Source organism: Arachis hypogaea, chromosome 4, assembly GCF_003086295.3.
Source record: "Arachis hypogaea cultivar Tifrunner chromosome 4, arahy.Tifrunner.gnm2.J5K5, whole genome shotgun sequence".
Classification (NCBI taxonomy): domain Eukaryota; kingdom Viridiplantae; phylum Streptophyta; class Magnoliopsida; order Fabales; family Fabaceae; genus Arachis; species Arachis hypogaea.
In genome coordinates this window covers 978,173-999,261 of record NC_092039.1, presented here as the reverse complement: position 1 = coordinate 999,261, position 21,089 = coordinate 978,173, and the positions used below count along the sequence as shown (strand labels likewise).

At 33.7% G+C, this 21,089-nt stretch overlaps 3 protein-coding genes across 3 annotated transcripts; 1 reads left to right on the top strand and 2 right to left on the bottom strand.

Annotated features, from left to right (window-relative positions):
* Positions 1–6,756: 6,756 nt before the first annotated feature.
* Positions 6,757–8,622, bottom strand: LOC112795596 (protein CANDIDATE G-PROTEIN COUPLED RECEPTOR 7). Its single transcript, XM_025837605.2, has one exon. The coding sequence runs from the start codon at positions 8,343–8,345 to the stop codon at positions 7,020–7,022; it is 1,326 nt and encodes a 441-aa protein (XP_025693390.1). The 5' UTR covers positions 8,346–8,622; the 3' UTR covers positions 6,757–7,019.
* Positions 8,623–15,939: 7,317 nt separating this feature from the next.
* On the top strand, positions 15,940–17,154 carry LOC112795595 (uncharacterized). Its single transcript, XM_025837604.3, has 2 exons — positions 15,940–16,547; positions 16,639–17,154. The coding sequence occupies exons 1-2, from the start codon at positions 16,083–16,085 to the stop codon at positions 16,942–16,944; spliced, it is 771 nt and encodes a 256-aa protein (XP_025693389.1). The 5' UTR covers positions 15,940–16,082; the 3' UTR covers positions 16,945–17,154.
* A 423-nt stretch (positions 17,155–17,577) lies between these two features.
* On the bottom strand, positions 17,578–20,830 carry LOC112795594 (methionine gamma-lyase). Its single transcript, XM_025837603.3, has 2 exons — positions 19,986–20,830; positions 17,578–18,392 (listed from the first exon to the last, which is right to left on the bottom strand). The coding sequence occupies exons 1-2, from the start codon at positions 20,686–20,688 to the stop codon at positions 17,815–17,817; spliced, it is 1,281 nt and encodes a 426-aa protein (XP_025693388.1). The 5' UTR covers positions 20,689–20,830; the 3' UTR covers positions 17,578–17,814.
* Between the last annotated feature and the right edge of the window lie 259 nt (positions 20,831–21,089).

Sequence of the window (21,089 nt, the reverse complement as noted above, 5' to 3'; positions counted from 1 at the left end):
ATTGACATTATGCTGCCAAAGTAGCCTCTTTTATCAAAATTGATTTATTCAAAACATAAGGAATATAGTGTTATGTAATTCATGCAAATATTGGTCGGCCCAAAGGAAGGTCTGTATTTGGCCGAATTACATACACATGTTGATGGTAAATACATGTTTGGGTAACAAATTAAGAATAAAGTAAGGCTTATTATTTATGTGGACAATAATCGGTCCAAAGGAAGTTTATTGTTTGGCCAAATAATAAGCATTGCACACTTTTGTTTATTTTCTATTAATTATGCGTTCAATAATCGGCTCAAATAAAGGTTATTGTTTGGCCAATTAATAGAAAATATATGCGGTAATAAATAGGTTGCAAAGTTTAAGTCTCCATGTGCGCATTAAGTCGGTCCAAAGAAAGGCTTCATGTGTGACAGGAATTTTGATAATATTTGATTACTGCAATGAGAGTATCACTTACAGTTAATTTTTCTATCCAAATATTGAAAATTAATGTTGTTCTAGATATCTCAATATGGATTTTTCCCATTATTTAACTAATGTTTACTGCATGTTCTTTTTGTTCTAATCCAGAAACTATGGCTTTAGCTACCAATATTTCTGCACAAATTAGTAGTATTCCTATGCTGAATGGTTCAAACTTTAAAGTTTGGAAGGATATCGTGGAGATTGTCCTCGGTTGTATGGATCTGGATATAGCTCTTCGAGAGGAGAAACCCACTTTCACTCTGAAAAATCTCAATGAGGTTAAAATAGAGAAGTGGGAGAGATCCAATCGAATGAGCATTATGATCATGAAACGCTCAATTCTTGAGGCGTTTCGGGGCTCAATTACTAAGGATAAAGATGCTAAACAGTTCCTAAAGGATGTTGAAAAATTCTTTACTAAGAATGAAAAGGTGGAGGCAAGTAGTCTTTTGAGCAAACTTGTCTTCATGAGGTATAAAGGTAGAGGGAATATAAGGGAGTACATTATGGAAATGTCTCATCTTGTTTCAAAATTGAAAGCACTAAAGTTAGAGTTGTCTGAAGATTTACTCGTGCATTTCATTTTGATTTCCCTTCCTGCACACTTTGGGCAATTCAAAGTGAGTTATAACACTCTGAAGGACACTTGGTCCTTAAATGAGCTTATATCTCACTGTGTGCAAGAGGAAGAGAGGTTACAGCAAGATAAGACTGAAAGTGCTCACATGACTTCATCTTCTCAGTATAAAAGAAAGTGTGATACTACTGCGGATGTGCCTTCTCAGCAGAAAAAGGCTAAGAAACAAGATCAAGTTTCAACTTGTTTCTTCTGTAAGAAGGTGGAACACATGAAGAAGGATTGTACCAAATATGACACTTGGCGTGTAAAGAAAGGGTTGCATGTGGAGCCGACCGCCAAGCAATGCTGAAAGATGCACCTACGTGGCAGACGGCAATATAGTTTTAGTTGAAGCTATAGGAACCTTTAGATTATGTTCCACGAGTGGATTTTACTTGGATTTATTAGAGACATTTTATGTACCGTCATTTAGACGGAATTTGGTTTATATTTCTCGTTTGGACAAATCAGGTTATTTTTTGTTCGTTCGGAGACAATAAAGTCAGTCTTTTGTATAATTCGAATAATATTTGCTCTGGTCTTTTGGTGGATAATCTATATAGACAACTTAAGTTCCTATAATAATGAAATACTGCAAACGGGTACAAAACGAAAACTAAATGAGAATTCGACATCATTATGGCACAAACGCCTAGGTCACATCTCTAAATAGAGAATTCAGAGGCTTGTGTCAGATGAAATTCTTGGACCCCTAAATTTGGCGGACTTTGAAGTCTGTATTGAGTGCATAAAGGGGAAAAAAACAAAAGAAAATTAGGTGCCGAGAGAGCTAAAGATGTCTTAGAACTGATACATACCAATATATGTGGCCCATTCCCTACTGTCTCTTGGAATGGACAACGGTACTTTAATTATGTTCATAGATGATTACTCTCGTTACGGGTATCTATATTTAATTCATGAAAAGTCCCAAGTCTTGGATGTTTTCAAGTCTTTCAAAGCTGAAGTTGAACTTCAACTTGCAAAGAAAATTAAAGCTGTCAAATCTTATCGTGGTGGTGAATACTACGGAAGATATGATGGTTCAGGTGAGCAACGTCTCGTGCCTTTTTTTCTCTTTTCCTGGAGGAGTGTGGTATTGTTCTGCAACTCACCATGCCAGGCAAACCTAGCATGAATGCTGTTGTAGAGCGAAGGAACCGAACTCTTAAGGACATGGTGAGAAGTATGATTAGTCATTCTTCCTTGCCTGAATCACTCTGGGGAGAAACCTTAAAGACCGCAGTGTACATTCTTAATAGAGTGCCAAGCAAAGCAGTTAACAAAACCCCATATAAAATTTGGACTGGGAAAAGGCCTAATATAAAGCATTTGCATATTTGGAGATGTCCAACTCAAGCGCGACCTTATAGGCCGCATGAAAGAAAATTGGACTCAAAGACAATTAGTTGCTACTTTGTTGGTTACGTTGAGCGTTCACGGGGGTACAAATTTTACAATCCTGCATTAAGGTTTATTTTTGAAACGGAAAATGCGAGATTTCTTGAGGATGTTGAGTTTGGGGGGAAGAAAATGTTAGGAATGTTGCTTTTGATGAGGATTCTGTAACTGACAATGATTAGGTCTTTGTATCTATTATTGTTCAAGACACAGTTATAGTACAAGAGCACAATGAGAATCCTACTGTAGATCCAGTTATAGTACAAGAAAACAATGAGAATATCGTTGTTGCTCAAGATGCTGCTACAGTACAGGAAAATAATGAGAATCCTCATCAATCCCAACCCATACAACAAGCTCAACAACTTCAAGAAGTGTCATTAAGGAGATCCAATAGAGAAAGAAGAAAATCCATCTATGGTCTCAAACAAGCTTCCCGTTAATGGTATCACAATTTTCATCAAGTTATTACCTCATATGGTTTTGAGGTAAATATTATAGATAAATGTGTATACCGCAAGTTCAGTGGGAGTAAAAACATCTTTTTAGTCTTACATGTTGAAGACGTTCTACTTGCCAGTAACGATATAGGCTTGTTACATGAAACTGAGAAATTTCTATCGAACAAATTCGAAATGAAAGATTTTGGTGATGTCTCTTTTGTATTAGGAATCGAGATACTAAGAGATCACTCTCAAGGTAATCTTGGATTATCACAAAAGAACTATATCGAAAAGATTTTAAGTAGATATGGCATGGAAAGTTGTAGACCAATGGACACATTTCGTAACTAAAGGAGACAAGTTCAGTCTCAAACAATGCGCTGAAAATGATCTTGAGAGGACAGCAATGCATGATAAACCTTATGCATTAGCACTAGGGAATTTAATGTATGCTCAAGTCTACATACATCCCGATATATTATTTATAGTGGGAGTGTTAGGTAGATACTTGAGCAATCCGGATATGGATCATTAGATAGCTGTTAAACGCGTAATGTGTTGTTTAAAGAGAACAAATGATTACATGCTTATTTATTGGAGATCAGAAAATTTGGAGATCATTAGGTACTCTGATTCCGATTTCCTGGCATATGGTTGCGAAACTTTGTCACTAAGCTTCATATAGTAGATGACATTGAAAGGCCATTAAAGATATTTTGTGACAATAAGTCAGTAGTATTATACTCCAACAACAATAAGAGCTTGACAAAATCGAAGCATACAGACATCAAGTTCTTAGTTGTCAAGGAGAAAGTTTAAGAAAAACAGATTTTCATAGAACATATAGGAACAGAGTATATGCTAGCAGACTCAATAACCAAGGGATTGACCCCTAAAGTCTTTCATGAGCACACTGCTCGGATGGGTGTCAACATTTGTGATGCCTTGGTTTAGTGGGAGTTTATTTTATGCTATATGTTCTATGACAGATATTGAGTTATTTTTCTGCAGAATTAAGTTGATGGTTTATTTCATGTTATATGAAATGTTCATTTTGCAATATTTGTATTGTGTTTGATCTCAATAAAGTTGGACCAGCTGGAAATAAACATGCATGAGATCACTTGGCATGTAATTTCTATATTACTCATCCAAATTTGATCTATGTCGTTAAGTATATTAGGATGGTGATTGGCGTGGTTTAGTCACGGCATTTAATGTGATAAAAGCTGCGGTAGTTCCATATCTAATGTATGAGACAGACCAGATTGTTAAAGTAATGAGAGAAATAGCATTCAGATGCACGCATAAAGTTTATAAGATGTGATTATGTAAAAAAAATATATGTATAGCCCAAGTGGGAGATTGTTAGGAAATTATTTTGATTTCCTAATTTATTTGTGGGCAATACATATATTAATTATAATAACAAATTGTGCTAGTTCAAATTAAATGACTTATATAATGATAATCTTATTTATTGTTACAAATGCTAATTGAATAAGTCATTATTACTTTTGATTTGGAATTAAATGAAAATAAAACCGAATATTATCTCTTGTTCCTTAGATAATTATCTTTTTGGATTTTAGATATATTATGGGCTTGTTTGGGTGAGCTTCTAAGAAAAGATCTTTTTTCGAGTTATCTTTTTTTAAAAGATCTTATAGAGAAGTAAAAGTAATTTTATGTTTGGATATCTCATGTAAAAAGGTCTTTTTATCTATCAATTATGTTTGGGTATAACAATATAAAAGTACTTTTTTATTTATTTATTACATGAAAAACATCTTTTTTTTTAAGGAAAAAAGATCTTTTAAAAAAAGATGTAAATTACAGCTTCTCAAAAAAGATCTTTTTTTGATTTTACTAGTGTTTTTACTTTTATTACTAGAAATTTGCCAAACACGTTAAAAAATAAAAAAAGATCTTTTTTCATTAAAAAAAGATCTTTTTTTAACAAAATAATGGCGCCCAAACATGCACTATCTTTTGGGCTTTAGATACTATTTTATTTGGGCTTTAGGGTTTAATGGGTGCCATGCTCAAATATAAATAGAGTTCCGGTTCCCAGTATACAAAAAGCCGCCTTTGTTGCTCTTTCTCCATCAAAAGAGTTACAATTCAGCCACCTAGGAATACAGAAGGCTTTGATTGAGGAAGATCGAAAGAACCACAAGATCCAAATTCTTCCATCAATTTCCGACTCTTATGAACACAGGTACGCTTCCGCATTATAATATTTTGGTGATTCAATATGGATGATCTGGATTATTGAAATTAATTTATTCCAAACATTAAATACCTTTGGGAGTAAGGTCCGACATCTTCTCCTGATGGAATAAAACCGTCTGAATTCTTTGTAAGGAGGTGGGAGTGATACCTACAAAAGGCTCTGATATTTATGTTAATAAAAATTTTAGGTAAGTTTTTAGTAAATTGAAATTCAAATCATACCTAACGATGTTAGGATATTGATAAGTGTAGATGTAAAGTCAATAACCACTTTATGAAGTAGTTCCACCTTGGATAATGAATTTGTTACCCCTTTAGTTCGGGGAGTTGTTGAGTTTTTTTTTAGATAAATTGGAATTAGTTACTAATTTGTGTCAGTAGAACTAGAATAGTGTCGCTGTGTCCGACCTCCATGAGATCGGGTAGGGTATCGGTCTGGATAATATCCATTAATTGGCTTTATTCATTTTGAGTCAGATAATGAACAAAAACATGACATATAATAAGATTCACCGCAGGAATAAACTAAACGTCGGAGTTAGTAATCATGCTAAACATGAAAAAGATTTAAGCCAGGCCAATGGCTTTCGATTAAGAGGCTCTTGTCCTGCCTAGTTTTCTGAATTTAGTTTCTCTAAAGTGGGTAAGTTGATAAAGTAATTAAATAAAAAAGTTAATCACTATTCAATTTGTAATTTTCATAAAATGCATGTTCGACTATCTTAATTTAAAAATAATTAATTTCTAACCTTACTACTTTATTAACTTTCTCATTTTAGAAGATATTCATCTTCCTACTTCTTCATACATTCCTAGTCTTCTTTTGTATGCTCTTGCATTGTAAAGGAATACGAATAATATTCAATCTCAAAGAGAGAATCATGAATGGCAATATGAGCCATGTTGCTTGCAGAAGCTGGATGGTTTGCGATGTGAGTAACTAGTGTTGCAACGGTAGTTGAAACTGCTTATCCTTTAATAAAATTGTGCCAGTCTTACTCATACGTTCTCTCAAGACAAATTTGCTTTCAACGAACCAATTTTCTCAACCAAAAGGGGAACTGCAATGGCACTAGGGCAGTGATAAGAATAATCGGGATCATAAACAGGACGAGCCTAATCTTGTAGAACACATCACTTAAACATTACAAGTACATCATTATTATTGGCTACACCTAATTTCAGAAAAGACATCATCTCAACCTTCACCTCTCCAATGTCCTTGAAGCTTGTCCCACAAATCGAATTACCACTAGGCCATATAAATTTTGTTTCATTTTCTTCTTGAAGGCAAATTTGTGTGCATTGTTTAACAGATTGTAACAGTTAGATTAGCACAATTGTATTAACAGATCAGCACAATCACTAAGATGACCTTTCTGAATCTAAATCTAACTATCCAAATTTAGAATTCTGTGCTAGTAGTTTGAGAACTTGTAATAGTGGCAGATATAAATGTTTTCAACTAATTCAGAAATCCAGACTCAGTGCTAATGATTGACCGAATTCTATAACAAGTTAACAAATTTTAACTATCACATGTTCACAACTACAAAGCTGAATGACAAACAGAAATACTACCCCATGTTTACAACTGAGAAACAAAATGTATTTGCAGCAACAGTAATATATGATTCACGGAATTACATGGCACCAGTTCAAAGTGCTGAGCACAAGTCCAGAACAAAAAATATATATATATATAAACACAGGATTATCAATAAAGACTATACCTCACAAAATGTAACATATTCCTACTTCTGGTTGAGGTGAAACCTGAACTTCCTCCAAAAGTCATACCAACTTATTTCAACCACCTAACCCCGGGAAAACATTATTTTTTCAGGGAATTACAACTCAAATTCATCCTCAAGCTTGAGTGCCTCCGCTGCCGCTTCCTCCTCTTCATCATCAATAACGAAATACGGATTGTGAGCCTCCGGCTTGAACTTGTATCCAGTAAACAAATAGAAACCAAGTGTGGCCAGCTCGGCGGCGACGACGCTGGTCCAGGAATAGCGGTAGGAGGTGATGGTCTCCAGCGCGTACACCACAACCCTGGTGAAGTAAATGTAGCAGATTACAACCACATAGTAATGTCTGAACAAGGTCAATTTCATCAAATTGACGGCAGCCTTGCCATCGGTCCGGGCCGCCTCGCGGAGGTTCTTGATAGACCACACAATAGGGAAGAGAACAGCGCAGCAGCAAACAACATCCACCAGCAAGAACACCTGCTTCCATGTGATCCAGTCATGGCCATAAGGCCCGCTCTCATCAATAACAACCTGAGCGATATTGGCAATAACCTGAAGGGGAATAACAATCATCAAGACCTTCTTCTCCTTGTCCTGAAGATAAGGCTTGATGAAGGACCAACCAGTGCCAATCAAGACAATAAGAGTGAAGAGTGAAATCCCCTTCAAGAAGCTAAAGATGTAAAACAGCACATCCCAGCCGTGAGCGCTTCCAGTGCGCTTGATGTAGGACTTATCCTCAGCCTCGCAAAGGAGGTTCAGACCTTTCAAGATCACTACCGCCAGCATGAAGTAATGGATGCGGAAGGCGGTTAATCGCTTCCGGTAGAGGACGACGATCCACACGACGGCGATGGAGAAGTAAACAAGAGAGAAGAGAAAGTAAACCCTAGGGAGAACGGTGCGGCCGGCGGAGAGATAGTCGCGGATGCCGGTCTTGCCATCGAGGTTGTACATGGCGGATCGGACGTTCATGGAGACCTTGAGCTGCTGCGGGTGACAGTTGGCGAAGACGAGGTTGTACTGGTCGGAGTCGGTCTCGTTGTAGACGGTGGTGAAAGAATCGTGGCCGTTGAGGGAGTTGAAGGTGTAAACGGTCTTGACGAGATCGGACTGGAGGGCGCAGCGGATCTCGCCGTCCTCGAGCTGCTGGAACACGTGGAGCCACGAGTCGAGGGTGCATAGAAAGAAGCCAACGATGGAGAGGTCGAGGTTGGAGTTGGAGAGGGAGATCTTGGAGACGGAGAGCTCGAGGCGGCCCGTGTGGGTGAAGCCGAACTGGTCGAAGGGGATGATTGGGCGCTCGTCGTTTCGGATCTCCGAAGAGCGGATCTCGGCCAGGGAGGGGGTTGAGAAAAGGAGGAGGAGGAAGACGGCGAGGGTACGGGCCCACAGAGGCGAAGAAGAATAAGACCCCATCGTCGTCGATGAAGCCTGGGGGGTTTGGGTTGGGATCTTTATCTGTGTTGTGTGAGTTTTGGTGTGGGGGATTAGATCTGCGACACGCTTTGTTTGTGACTTTTTGGTAATGTGGGAAAGAACTGGTGTGCTACCGTACCCACGATAGGACACAGACGGAGAGACCAAACAAGTCGACTTGAAATTGTCAGCATACCAGAATACACAAGCACAATTTATTTTTTGCACTAATGATAAATATTTTATTAAAATGAATTAATATCCCAGATCAATCCCAGCAATGTTCGTATTTTGACATATTAGTTTTAAATTAAAAAATAGTTTGAGAATTTGTCACAAATTATATAGTTTATGTTTAACAAAAATGTTATTCGTAAAACAAAATCAACAATAAAATCAGCCATTAATGTATTTGTGTATAAATATATATATGGTTTGATTATTTTTAATATATATTTATATTTCAACATGTATTTTATACTGGTGACCGACGCTAATTTTAGTGAGGGGAACTAGGGATTTGCCGGCGAAGGTGGTGACGGGATCGGATTTCTAGAGCAACGGGAGTAGTACTTGCTAAAACACTCCAACGCTTAAGTCATAATGGATCTAAGAAGTATAAAGGAGAATTAAAAATGTGCAACGTACTTAAGGGAGTCCCTCATTCCCTTTATACAGCTCATATTGTTATCTTATCTTATCTTATTAGCTAAGATAAGGGGTATTTGGATTTGAATGTTAGTTAGAAGTTTGTGGTTCCCTGGCCAGTATTATAGGCCGTGGAAGGGCCCTAGGCCCGAAAGGCCAGGTCGAGCGCTCAACCGTTTTGGAGACCCGCTTGTCAGGTCCAAAACAATTGCCACCACAATGAGATGGTATGCTTGCTTAGTCTTGTCGCTGAATGAGTTCGTTTTCTCGTATTATCGAAAGGGGGAAGATGAAGTCTCATAATTTTGGCCAAGATCGGGGATCCGTGTGCGTTCAAGCCGCTTGGCCGCTGCGTTTCTTCTAAGGGATTTTCATCCGTTGCGATTTCCAAGGCGTCATAATTACGCTTAGTGAGAGGATAAAAGTTTACTCTTTTTTTCCTTTTTTTCCTCCGCCCCTTTGTGATTTCTTTTTGAAATGTTGGGGGTATTATCTTTATTATAAATGTTTCTTCTTCTTTTTTTGCTCTTTCACACTCTCACAAAATGTTTTTTGCAAATTTCTTTGACACTAGACTTCGTTTGGGTTTGCTTAACACTTGATGGGTTCATATTGTTGCATCTCCCTGTGCGTTGTAATTCCATTTCTTTTGGTCGCTCTTTGAGAATCAGGTTGATATTTTTTTGTTGCACTATTTGTTTATTTTGCTTCTGCATTTTCATTGTTTACTTGCTTCGTAGAGGTGGTAGGGAGATAAATGGATGTCATTGTGTTAGTATAGTCTTTAGGAATATGTGATTCGATAGTTGCTTGATTTGTAGCTTTTGACATACGTAGAGAATTTTTTCTATTTGTGTTTCTGGGTAGTGGGCTGACAGTGGTGCACCTATTTAGCTATAGGTATGGTGCGATAGATGGGAGTTCAGAGGAACATGGGTCCTATCTTTCCGGCAGGGGGTATGCCAAGTTGTTACCATTGGGTAACGTTCGACGTGTCGGGCACGCCCTCTCGGTTGGGCAAGAGGGACCTCCAAAGGATCCAGGATCAAGAGGTCGTGTTGGGAGGTGGGGCAGTACGAGCTGGTACTCGCCGACGAGAATGAGAGGATTCGCTACCTGATGTGGGCCAAACATCGGTTTAGGATTTCTCAAAAAGAATTGCTTCTCAGTAGTATAGTTTCAAACTAACAAATGACCCTAATCAAAGTTTAAAAAGTTGTCACAATACAAATCAAAATAACCGGGAGTAGAATTTCTAGTCGTTCTCCTTAAGAATTGCAATTGAGTGTTCAATTATTGGCTATGAGATATCGAGGATTTTGATTAAATAAACGAAAATATAAATAACAAGAAATTAAGACAATTAAGGAATTTAACTAAGAAAGATCTTGACAAGGGTTGATGGTTAATGATCACTATCCTTGTTACTAACAACAACATGATAAATTGATAATTACAAAGAGTAATCCCACTTCCTCATCTCCAACATCGAAGAAAAGTCAAGTAGGCTTAATTTAATCCTAATACATAAGTTCTAATCAACTTACTAATTGAATTAGCAAAAGATTAGCGTCAATAGAAACAAAACTATTTAAAATCTCCAAATTATTAATCAACTTGGACATTAGTAACTCAAGGTCGCACAGGTTACCGACCCAAGTCAAGAATACAAAAATCAACTTTAAAACTGAAAAGAGCATTTCATCAAATACTTAGGATGCATAAAAATAAAATATAACAATTCACAAGAATAATAAAAATCTAAAACTACCAACACAAGATAACAAAATAGCAATTAAATTAAACATCAAAGGACATGAAAACATAAACTTGCATTAAATAGAAATGAAATTCAACAATTATTTATAAACTAAAATAGACAAAATAAAAAAATTAACAAGAAAAACTAGGCAAATTGAGACAATAGAACAAGAAAATATAAAGAGAATTATTCAAGAACAAGAATTAAAATCTACATCTAAAAGAATTTACCCTAAAACTATTCTAAATTCTAGAGAAAAAAGAGAGCTTCTCTCTAGAATTCTATCTTAAAACATGGTTCTAAAACTATTCTCTTTACTTTCCCTTGATCCTCCTTGAAAATTGCATCAGATACTTCATAAATTAATTGAATTGAGTCTAAGAAAATCTGAAAATCGCGATCCACGTATTTACTTAAATAAATTACGTAATGATAGTCATGCGTACGCATAAGGAATACGTACGCGCAAATTAACTATCTTCCAAAAGTTAACATTCACCGTATACAAGTCGAAAGTCTTAAAAAGTTCTTTAAGTTTTCGTTTCAAATAAAAATAAATTAAAGTATGATTCAATTTTCTATGTCATACACTTTTCACATTTTATGAATTAGGTGATCATATTAGATCAGGCCACTCAACCATCGGAATTGGACCCAAAGGGCAAGGGACATGTCTGGAACAATTCGTATCAAATGTCAAACAAAATAAATAAAGTAAAGTGACAATTAGGTTTTTGAATATTTTGATTTTGTACTAATTAGTCCTTAAAAAAGTATTAATTTGATCTTTTAAGATAGTAAACGGTGGACACATGATGTCCCTCTATCAATTCATCAACTAAAAGTTAACGATGATCCTTATATGTACGGTTAATTATTCTGACGTGTCTATTTATGAAAGATAATCATGTAGATAACAACATTTGGAGCAAAACTTCACTTGTTTTGATAGGATTTGTAATAAATAATAGAGAACAACTGATAAATGATATATGAAAACTCAAAAGATAATAAATGCTTCACTGTCCAAAATTAAATCATTTTCCTACTCATTTGACAGTAACGAGACATGCACCATTGTAAGTAACAAAATATATGGACAATTCTATTTTATTTAGGATTATTTATTGAGAGAAGGACATACATGTCTACCGTTTACTATCTTGGAGGATATAATTGGTACTTTTTTTCTTCAATGTCTAATTATTCCAAAGTCAACATTTTCAAAGATCTAATTGTTATTTTACTCAAATAAATAATTAAGAGTAAACGATAAATAGATCCATGATTTTTTATCTCAAAAACAGATAAGTTATCGACTAATTAAAAATACAAAAACGTCCATTATTTTTAAAATGAGAGACATCTAAAACCTTCCAAAAAATCGATTTGTTTTTAGATATTTCGAACAAAATAACTTATATATCTTATATTTTAAAAAGTTAGGAATAATTTTATATTTTAAATTAATTAAAAATTTATGTGTCTTTAAATTAAAAAATTAGAATATTTATCTTTTCCTCAAAAAAAATTGATGTGCCATGATAATGAAATAAAAATTAAAACCACTAAAAATGTCTCTAATAAGTTTAGAAGTCGAAAATATATTTTTAAATTAAAACAATAAAAACACTTTAAAAAATTAAAAACTTAACAAAATAAGGGAATATTATATATATTTTAAAAAAAATAAAATATTTTTTTTATTTCTAATGTTATTTTTAACATTTAAATTTTTTATTTAAGTACTTAATATTTTAAAATTATCTTAATGTTATCATGTTGTTAGTAATATATTAATAGAGGTGAAGGTAGAATAACATTGACACAATTTTTAAAATATTAAGGATTTAAATGTGACAACAGTGTTAGAAACAAAAACGATATATTTTTTTAAAAGAATTACGAAATCAAGTAAAATAAGAGTAAATTATTCTTAATCACATCTAAATAAATTATTTTTAAATTATTCAATTATTTTTAATCACATCTAAATAAATTATTCTTAATCCTATTATTTCCATTTTATGTATTTTTTTAATTTTTTTATGAAAATTTTTTTACTCATCATAAAATGCTTGTAAAATTATTAGTAGATAAATATCTGGAATAAAATAAAAAAGAGCACGATATATATATAATAAAAGTATAAATTATATATCTTTCTCTAATATATCAAATTTCTTTAATATTCATAAAAAATCAAAGTTTAACCTGATTAATAAAATTAGTTGAACCTAAAACGAATCAAGTCACGAGTCTCTATTGAGTAGTCTAGCACATTTCTACCTCTAAACATAAGTAAAATTCTTAAATTTTTAATGCAATGTATTCCATTAAAATTTACTCTTATTTTACTTAATTTACTAATTTTTTAAAATTAATGCATTATTTTTATCTCCAATATTTTTATTTATAAGTTTCTAACATTTTAAAATTATTATAATATTATTTTACTTTTAATTTTTTTAACATATCATTAATAATAAGATAATATTAAAAAATAATTTTAAAATATTAAAAATTTAAATAGAATCATTTAAATATTAAAAATAATTTTAAAATTATTTTAAATCATAAAAATTAAAACAATAATTTATTCTTAAAAAAAAACGACAAATGGTGCCGCGAAGCCATGGCCCATGGCTGCAAAGTAAAAGCCAAAAGTTCCATCCAATGCCTTATCGTGCACAACGTCGGCTACTACTATTGTACAAGAACCAAAGGATCACGGTTGACAACTTGACATACAGAATGATTTTTTTTTTAACCCTTATGTCGTTGGCACTTTTTATTTTTTTTTTTTTTTTTGAAACAAAGAAAACTCAACACATTAAAGTGGGATAGAAAAGTACAATTAAAAACGAAACACACAAAAGAACATAAAAGGAATCAAATTCGGTTATCTCTGACAAAGCTATCAACAACCAAAAGAATCAGTACTAGAGCACTCCTTATAGCTCAAAAACGTTATTCGTTGTACGTCCTCAACACCTGTTTTTCTGTTATTGAAATTCTATCATTTCGCTCCATCCAGATATTCCAAATCATTGTACAACATTCGCTGCTCTACCTTCCTATTAAGCATACCAATCCAGCTCTCAAACAGTCCTTTCATGGTTCCTGGGAATGTCTTAGCCAAGCGCACCACACATTCTATGTAAACTCACATACAAAAAACAAATGATAAACAGTTTTCATCTCCTTTCTACACATGGCACACATATTATCATTTTGATGAATCACGCCTAATATGCTCAACCTTTCTTTAATATTTACCCGACCAACCAGAACGAACCAGTCAAAAAGCTCAATTCTCAGAGGTACAAGCCCTCCCCAAATTAATTTAGTGAAAAAAATACATTTGATCAAACTTCCACACAATATTATCCTCTCTACCAGATGATAGTTTCACTGGTCTTAACCTCTCATGCAGTTGATGAGCCAATTCCAATTCCCATTAGAACAGCTCCCTCCTCCACTGAAAATTTCAAATCCACTCTAACCCATCCCAAAACCCACAATCTCCGATCATATATCTTTGTTGGTTTGAAATAGAAAAGAGCCTTGAAAAGCTTCCTTTCAGAAGACCACCTTGACACTTTTTACTTTTTAGACAACAAAGCAGATAATTAACTTTTTTACGGATCAATTCGTAAAAAAAAAATGTACCCAAAGAAATTAGTTGTAGACTAAAATAATAAAAAGCGAAAAAATTTAAAATTGACAAATAAGTTTTAAAAAGTCATATTAATTTGAAAAAATTGGTATAATATGAAAAATATATTCTAAAGTAATAAATGACTCTAGATATTAAATTTTGAAATTCTTTTAAGTATATTTAGAAAAATTAGATCATTCTATTTTTTTAATTTTGTGATTTTATGCCTTGTAATTTTTTCCAGCAATTTTACTTCTAAAATGAATTGAATAATCACAAACATTTTAAAAGAAATAAAAAGTGAGTCTAGAGACTGAAATTTTTACTAATTTTGTTATATTTTTATTTTAAACATATTATATGCATATTAAAAATTAATCATCAAATTAGAGGCAAATTACATATTTTAAATAAAATATAACTTAAAATGATCTAATTACAATATTTAGAAAATTAATTACATTTTAATTTTGTACTTATTTTATATAAATCGTTGTAGAGTCTGAAATTTTTAAAATTTATACGTAAATTGTTAAAAATTATAAAAATTTGTGTGAAAATTGACTATTATTATAAATTCCTGGACACTATAGTATAAGGATTTACATTAAAATTGATTGTTATTATAAACTCCTAGAAGCCGTAAGAATTTACATAATAAAAATAGAAATATGAAACCGTCGGTAGGTCCAATAGTTTATGTACATTTTCTTCTATGTGATGGTATCACTTTGAATTTGCTTTTTGAAATTAAGATATGAACAACTTATTCTTATGGCAAAGTATTTGATGGAGCTCTCAAAGAGAGGTCTATCAGATGGAACTACTTCAAATATTTATAATATATAGTCTAGATTATTATGGTGTATTTACTCATGAGTAAAAGGATTCTTTATATTTATAAACAATTCAAACACTTTAGCACCAATTTAATCACACTCCAAAAATAACTAAAACATAGGAGCACAACACAAATAGCAACTCTGCACTTGCTTCATCGGAGGATGCTAATACTCTGTTCCAAGTTGAATACTTCAATAGCAGCGATATCCACCCTACTGTTAAGTTCTTTGAATATTTATAAAAGTACTTCCATAATTATTTTAGATTGAACATATATAATTATTAGAATTTTAAAAATTTAATTATTTACCAAAAAAGGCTGAAATATGACTGAATCATATGGGGAAAAAATAAAGAGATGAAATTATAGTGGTTAAAAATGTTGAGAAAAATGTGAATGAACTAGAATGATAATGAACATATGGAAAATAATTAAAAAATTATGATAAATAATAAAAATAATTATTTAAAAACTTCACACTAAAGATTGGATTAAAATTCGATTTTTTAATTTTTCGAAAAAATTTATTTATTGGAAAAAAAAATGACAAAAAATCACTTAATTTAAAATCGTTAAATTTGAAAAATATTTTTAAATTATATTTGTAAATAGTTACATTAAAATTTAATTTTTAATTTTTTTTATAATATATATTTAACGAATAGATACGCTGATAGTATTTTAAAATATTTAGAGCGTATTTTTTAAGTTAACAAATTTAAAGAATATTTTTATTCAACAACTTAATAATTGAAGAATATATATTTTTTTAATTTGAATCCTTGTCCTTATAAGCAAAGTGCGAGGCGAAGAAGAGAAACAATGGCCGCGGAATCGAAATCTCTAAAAGCATGCCTAACCAGTGTCGGCAACAGGGAGCAAGAACCACTGTACGGTCTCTTCTTGGCCACTTTCTCGCCAACGATGGCGGAAATAGCTGCCCATTCCGGCTATGACTTTGCGGTCATCGACATGCTGTACGGCTACGGCGACATCCCCCACGTCCTTCCCTGTCTTCACGCCCTCTCCGCAACTCACACCCCATCCCTCATCAGGCTTCCAGAAAGTTCCGCAGTATGGGCCAAGAAGGCCCTTGATATAGGCCCAGCGGGCCTCATCTTTCCTGGCATAAACAGCCCAAAGTCGGCCCAAGATGCTGTGTCATACTGTGCATACCCGCCGAAAGGGGTCCGCGGAGCTGCTCACCCCGCTGTAAGAGCCTCCAACTATGGCTTGGACCAAAACTACCTCTCCAAATGCGAGCATGACTTGTTAATCATCTGCCAGGTTTTTTTTTAATCCTCCTTTTATTTTTCAATACCATTCATTAGAATTGCAGATTCAGCATCACACATTCATATTGATTCTCTGCTGCCAGATTGATTCGGAGGTTGGTTTGGAGAGCGTGAAAGATATAGCTGCAGTTGATGGAGTTGACTGCGTCATGTTAGGCCCGTTGGGTCCGGGCCTAAGCCCAGATAAGCTGAGGATGGCGGAAGATGCCGTTTTGGAGTTGAAGGGTTCCCGTGGGCCTGGGAAAGGCCCGCATCTAGCGGGTTGTGGTGGTGTTGAGCTCAAGAAGCTTGGGTACCATTTGGTTTGTGGATCTACGGATGTCACTTTGTTTAGAGACGCCGCGCTAGCTTCCGTTAACAGCTTCAAGAGCTCAACTTCCGGGAGCTAGTATATAAGCTCAAAGCCTACTCTACATATATCCCATAATAATAATCGTAAGGGGGTTATGGGTTCGGTTTGGTTTAATTTTGGACTAAAAATTAATTGAACCAATATGTTTGGTTTATATAGATATACAACTGTTCAGTTTCTTGTTTTTATAACAACTAAACCGAATCAAATCGAATCAACAGCGATTTTGTTCGGTCGGTTTTTTCGATTTTTAATTCTTAATGAGCAAAATATGAATTACAATAATTAGAAGTTTAAAATAATCAATAAATTAAAATAATAAGAGTAAAATATTAAAATGGTTAGGGATTAGAGGTTTTTGTTGTTAGGTTAAAGATTAAAATGATTAAAACATTGATGTGGATGCATATTTTTTGTTCGGTTTGGTTCAATTCGATTTCTATCGAGCCAACAAAAAACGAACCGAACCAATCAATTTTGTTAAAAAAAAAACAAAAAAATCGATTCAGTTTTACAATAATTTTTAGTCCGATTCCATAACTTACACAATTACACCCCTAATAACTGGTATATTTTGAAAAATATTTTCATAATATCATCCTTCTAAAAATTGTAATAGCGGCAACTTAATGATTGATTGCACAATGAAGTGCTTTCAACTAAGCCTATGAATCATTCAAATGAATCACCTTAGAAATAACGCTAAAGTTTAAAGAAGTTACATATACAAGTTTCAGAAACATAAAGAACTATTACTTAGCTATTAAATCAATTTGTTTAGTCTAATTATTTTAATCTAATAATTCAATAATATACTTTATCTGATACTTTTAAATACTAATAACTAACTAATGATAAAAAGTAATAAATTCTGATGGTTCTCTATCATTCTTCTCTAAGTTTTGTTTCAACTTTTGTTTGACAAGTCGGACTCATGAAATTTAGAGAGTGCCTTCTCAAACTGACTCCACTTTTGCTCTAGTGTCCCAACGAAACCAACAGAAAACCTTATAAGACCCGGTGAGATCCCAGCGCGTCGCCGCGCCTCCTCATCCATTTCACTGCTTGTGCTACTGCCAGAGCAGGACATGAGGGTCTCATAATATCCCAAGCTAACAGCCATGAGACCAAACTGAGCACAATTCTGCAAGTAGTGCATTAACTTGTTAGCCCTATCCTCTGTCTCCATGTCTATGCAGAGAAGCCCACCAAAACCATAATCCTTGTTGGCTATGGATTTTAACAGTTGGTGGTGAGGGTGGTCCTCAAGGCCAGGGTAGATCACCTTGATTCCAAGATTCTTGAGCCTTGTGGCGTACACCAATGCACGATTGCAGTGTTCTTTCATCCTAAGGCTCAAGTGTGGTAGTCTCTCTGAGATTTCAAAGGCCACCTTTGCATTCATGGTTGGGCCAAGCAACATTAGGGGCCCGTCGTGCAGGTCCATCATTTTGTTCAATAGGCTTTCGGATCCACATACAGCACCTGTATTTCCGTAGTCAGAATCAAATTTGAAATAGAATAGTTTCAAAACAAATTGTCAACAAACCTAAAAATTGGATAACATAGGGTATGAAATTGTTTTCTTTGCTTTTTATCTCCAACGAATTATTAATAAAAAAAATTAAAAATACGGTAGAAATTCAGATATAGTCAATTTCACATAAAATTTATAATTGATGGCAGTTAGAATTAAGAATTAATCAAATTATTTAATAGTTTTCAATTATCAATTTTACGTAAAGTTAATTGCATATAAGTTTTTACCCAAAAATATTGTAAACAATAAGATGGAGTAGTTTTAAAATTTTCACCATAAAATACGAGGAAGATGAAGTAATAAGATGAATTAATTAAAATTTTAAGAAAATTATAAATATATCAAAATGAATTATTATTATTATTATTAAATGAAAACTCAGGTGAAGTTGATATTTGAGAGCCGTCAGATAAAAAGATTGGATAAAAGCTCTCAGATATCAACTTCACGTCAAGTCGACCGCATTGAGTTTTTACGTTATTATTATAGATGTAGATTTAGTAATTAAAACACATCGTATTAGACGTGGATAAGATGGAGGATAACTGCAATCTGGAGATAAACAAGAAGGTCGTTACACGTAAACGATTACCAAGTATTTCATCGTTAATAACTGAGTCAAATTACTCCAAAATTTAAGGATATAGATATAAATGCAACCCGTGAACTTGAAAGATAAAACAAAAAGAAGACACATAAATAATCAGGCCAAGAACTTATGCAGCACGCGACAAAATTTACAGAGATATGAAGACAACACGATAAAAATAAAAAATAATTAAGAAAATGAATGAAAATTTCTAATCATTTTTCTACTTTCCACCCAATTGAAAACAGGTAATTTAATAAAATTATAGAGATAGGAACTTGCCTCAAACAAATAAACGGTGTCCATTGTCAATAAAATTATAGGATAATACTTGATTTTTCAAAAATTGTGATTTTAATATTTTCAAAAGCATGATAAATTTTTTTTATTGCATATGAAATATTTACTTTTTCTTTTACTTCAAGCACTGAATTAGAAGAAAATATAAAATAAAATGATATACATATTTTGAAAGTCTAAAACATTTATACAGGTGTTTATTAATTTATTTTTATAAAAAAGTGTTGACTTAAGTATAAAAAATGAGCAATCTTTGTATCGGTATTTAATTAGCAATAATTTATATTTGTTAGAAATAAGAGATTTAATTGAAAAAGTAATTTGTGTATTATTATTGAGTGTATTAAGTTGTCTATTCAAGTTGTCTAAAATGATACAATATAGAAGAATATTTATAGATGCTAAGAGAATCGTAATAATAAAGACAAAATATTCTATAATAAATATTCAGATATACTAATTGATCCTAATTATATTCTAATATTATTTAAATTTTTAAAATTTATACACATAAATTAATAAAATTTATTTATTAAAAATAATTTAATTTAATATTTATACTAGACTAATAAGGAGTAAAACAATAAAAATTATTATTCTCAAGAGTTTCTTAAAAAAAAAAAACAAAAAAAGTTATTAATAAACAAACCTGCGATTATGTCGGCCGCACCGCTAATAAACTTTGTGATACTGTGAACGACGACGTCAGCTCCGAGACGAGCCGGGGAGAGAACCATGGGAGAGAAGGTGTTATCAACCACAACAGTCAAACCGTGTCTATGTCCCAATGCACTTAGTTCTGGGGTGTTAGCGACCTTAAGTGTAGGGTTGGCAACCGATTCAAAATACAACACTGTCGTTTTCCCTTCAACGATGGCACTCTCCACAGCCTCCATATCATCGATGTCTACGAACGTGGAGGTTATATTACACGCCTTGGGAAAGAAGTTCGCAAGGAGTGCATGGGTCCCACCATAGAGTGCTGTGGAGGCCACCACGTGTCCCCCGGTCCCACACAGCTGGAGGAGCACCGACGATATGGCGGACATGCCGCTGGATGTGCAGTAAGCGGCCTCCGTGCCTTCTAGAGCGGCCATCTGACGGCCTAGATTTAGCACCGTGGGGTTGAAGTGACGGCTGTAGATGAAGAAGTCGCGGTCGGGACCTAGCTCGCCGGCGAACATGCGTTTCATTGTCTCAGGCTCCATCACCGTAAATGTCGCTGATGCCTCAATGGACATGTTTACACCGCCGTGTTCTCCGAATTCGTGACGCGTGCTTGCCAATGCTGCGGCTGGGTCGGTGAACATGGATGCTTTCTTTGTGCAAGTGTGAGCTTCGGCGTCAGCCATGTTTGGAAATTGGAAAGAGAGAGAAATTGGTGAGGGAGGAAACAGGATCAAACCACCGCTATTTATCTTCTTCTTCGTCTTGTTCGTTATGGAGATCTCAATTGTTGATTGCTATTGATGAGTAGTAATTTGGGGTGTTTAATTTGCCTAAAAAATATGGGATGTTAATTCGTTAGGAAATGGGAAAATATTTATTTAATTAAGAGTAGTGACAGGGGATAGTAGATTTTGTGAGTTATAGTCATCAATTAGCCATAAATAATATATTTAATGGTGTGAGAATGGTGAAAAATCACTTATTTTTGTTTTATTAGTTAAGTGCTGACCAAATTTTAATAAATTTGCTGGTCCTTAAATTTTTTCTTTAATTAATTTATATGGTTTGAGACTTTGAGTTTTTG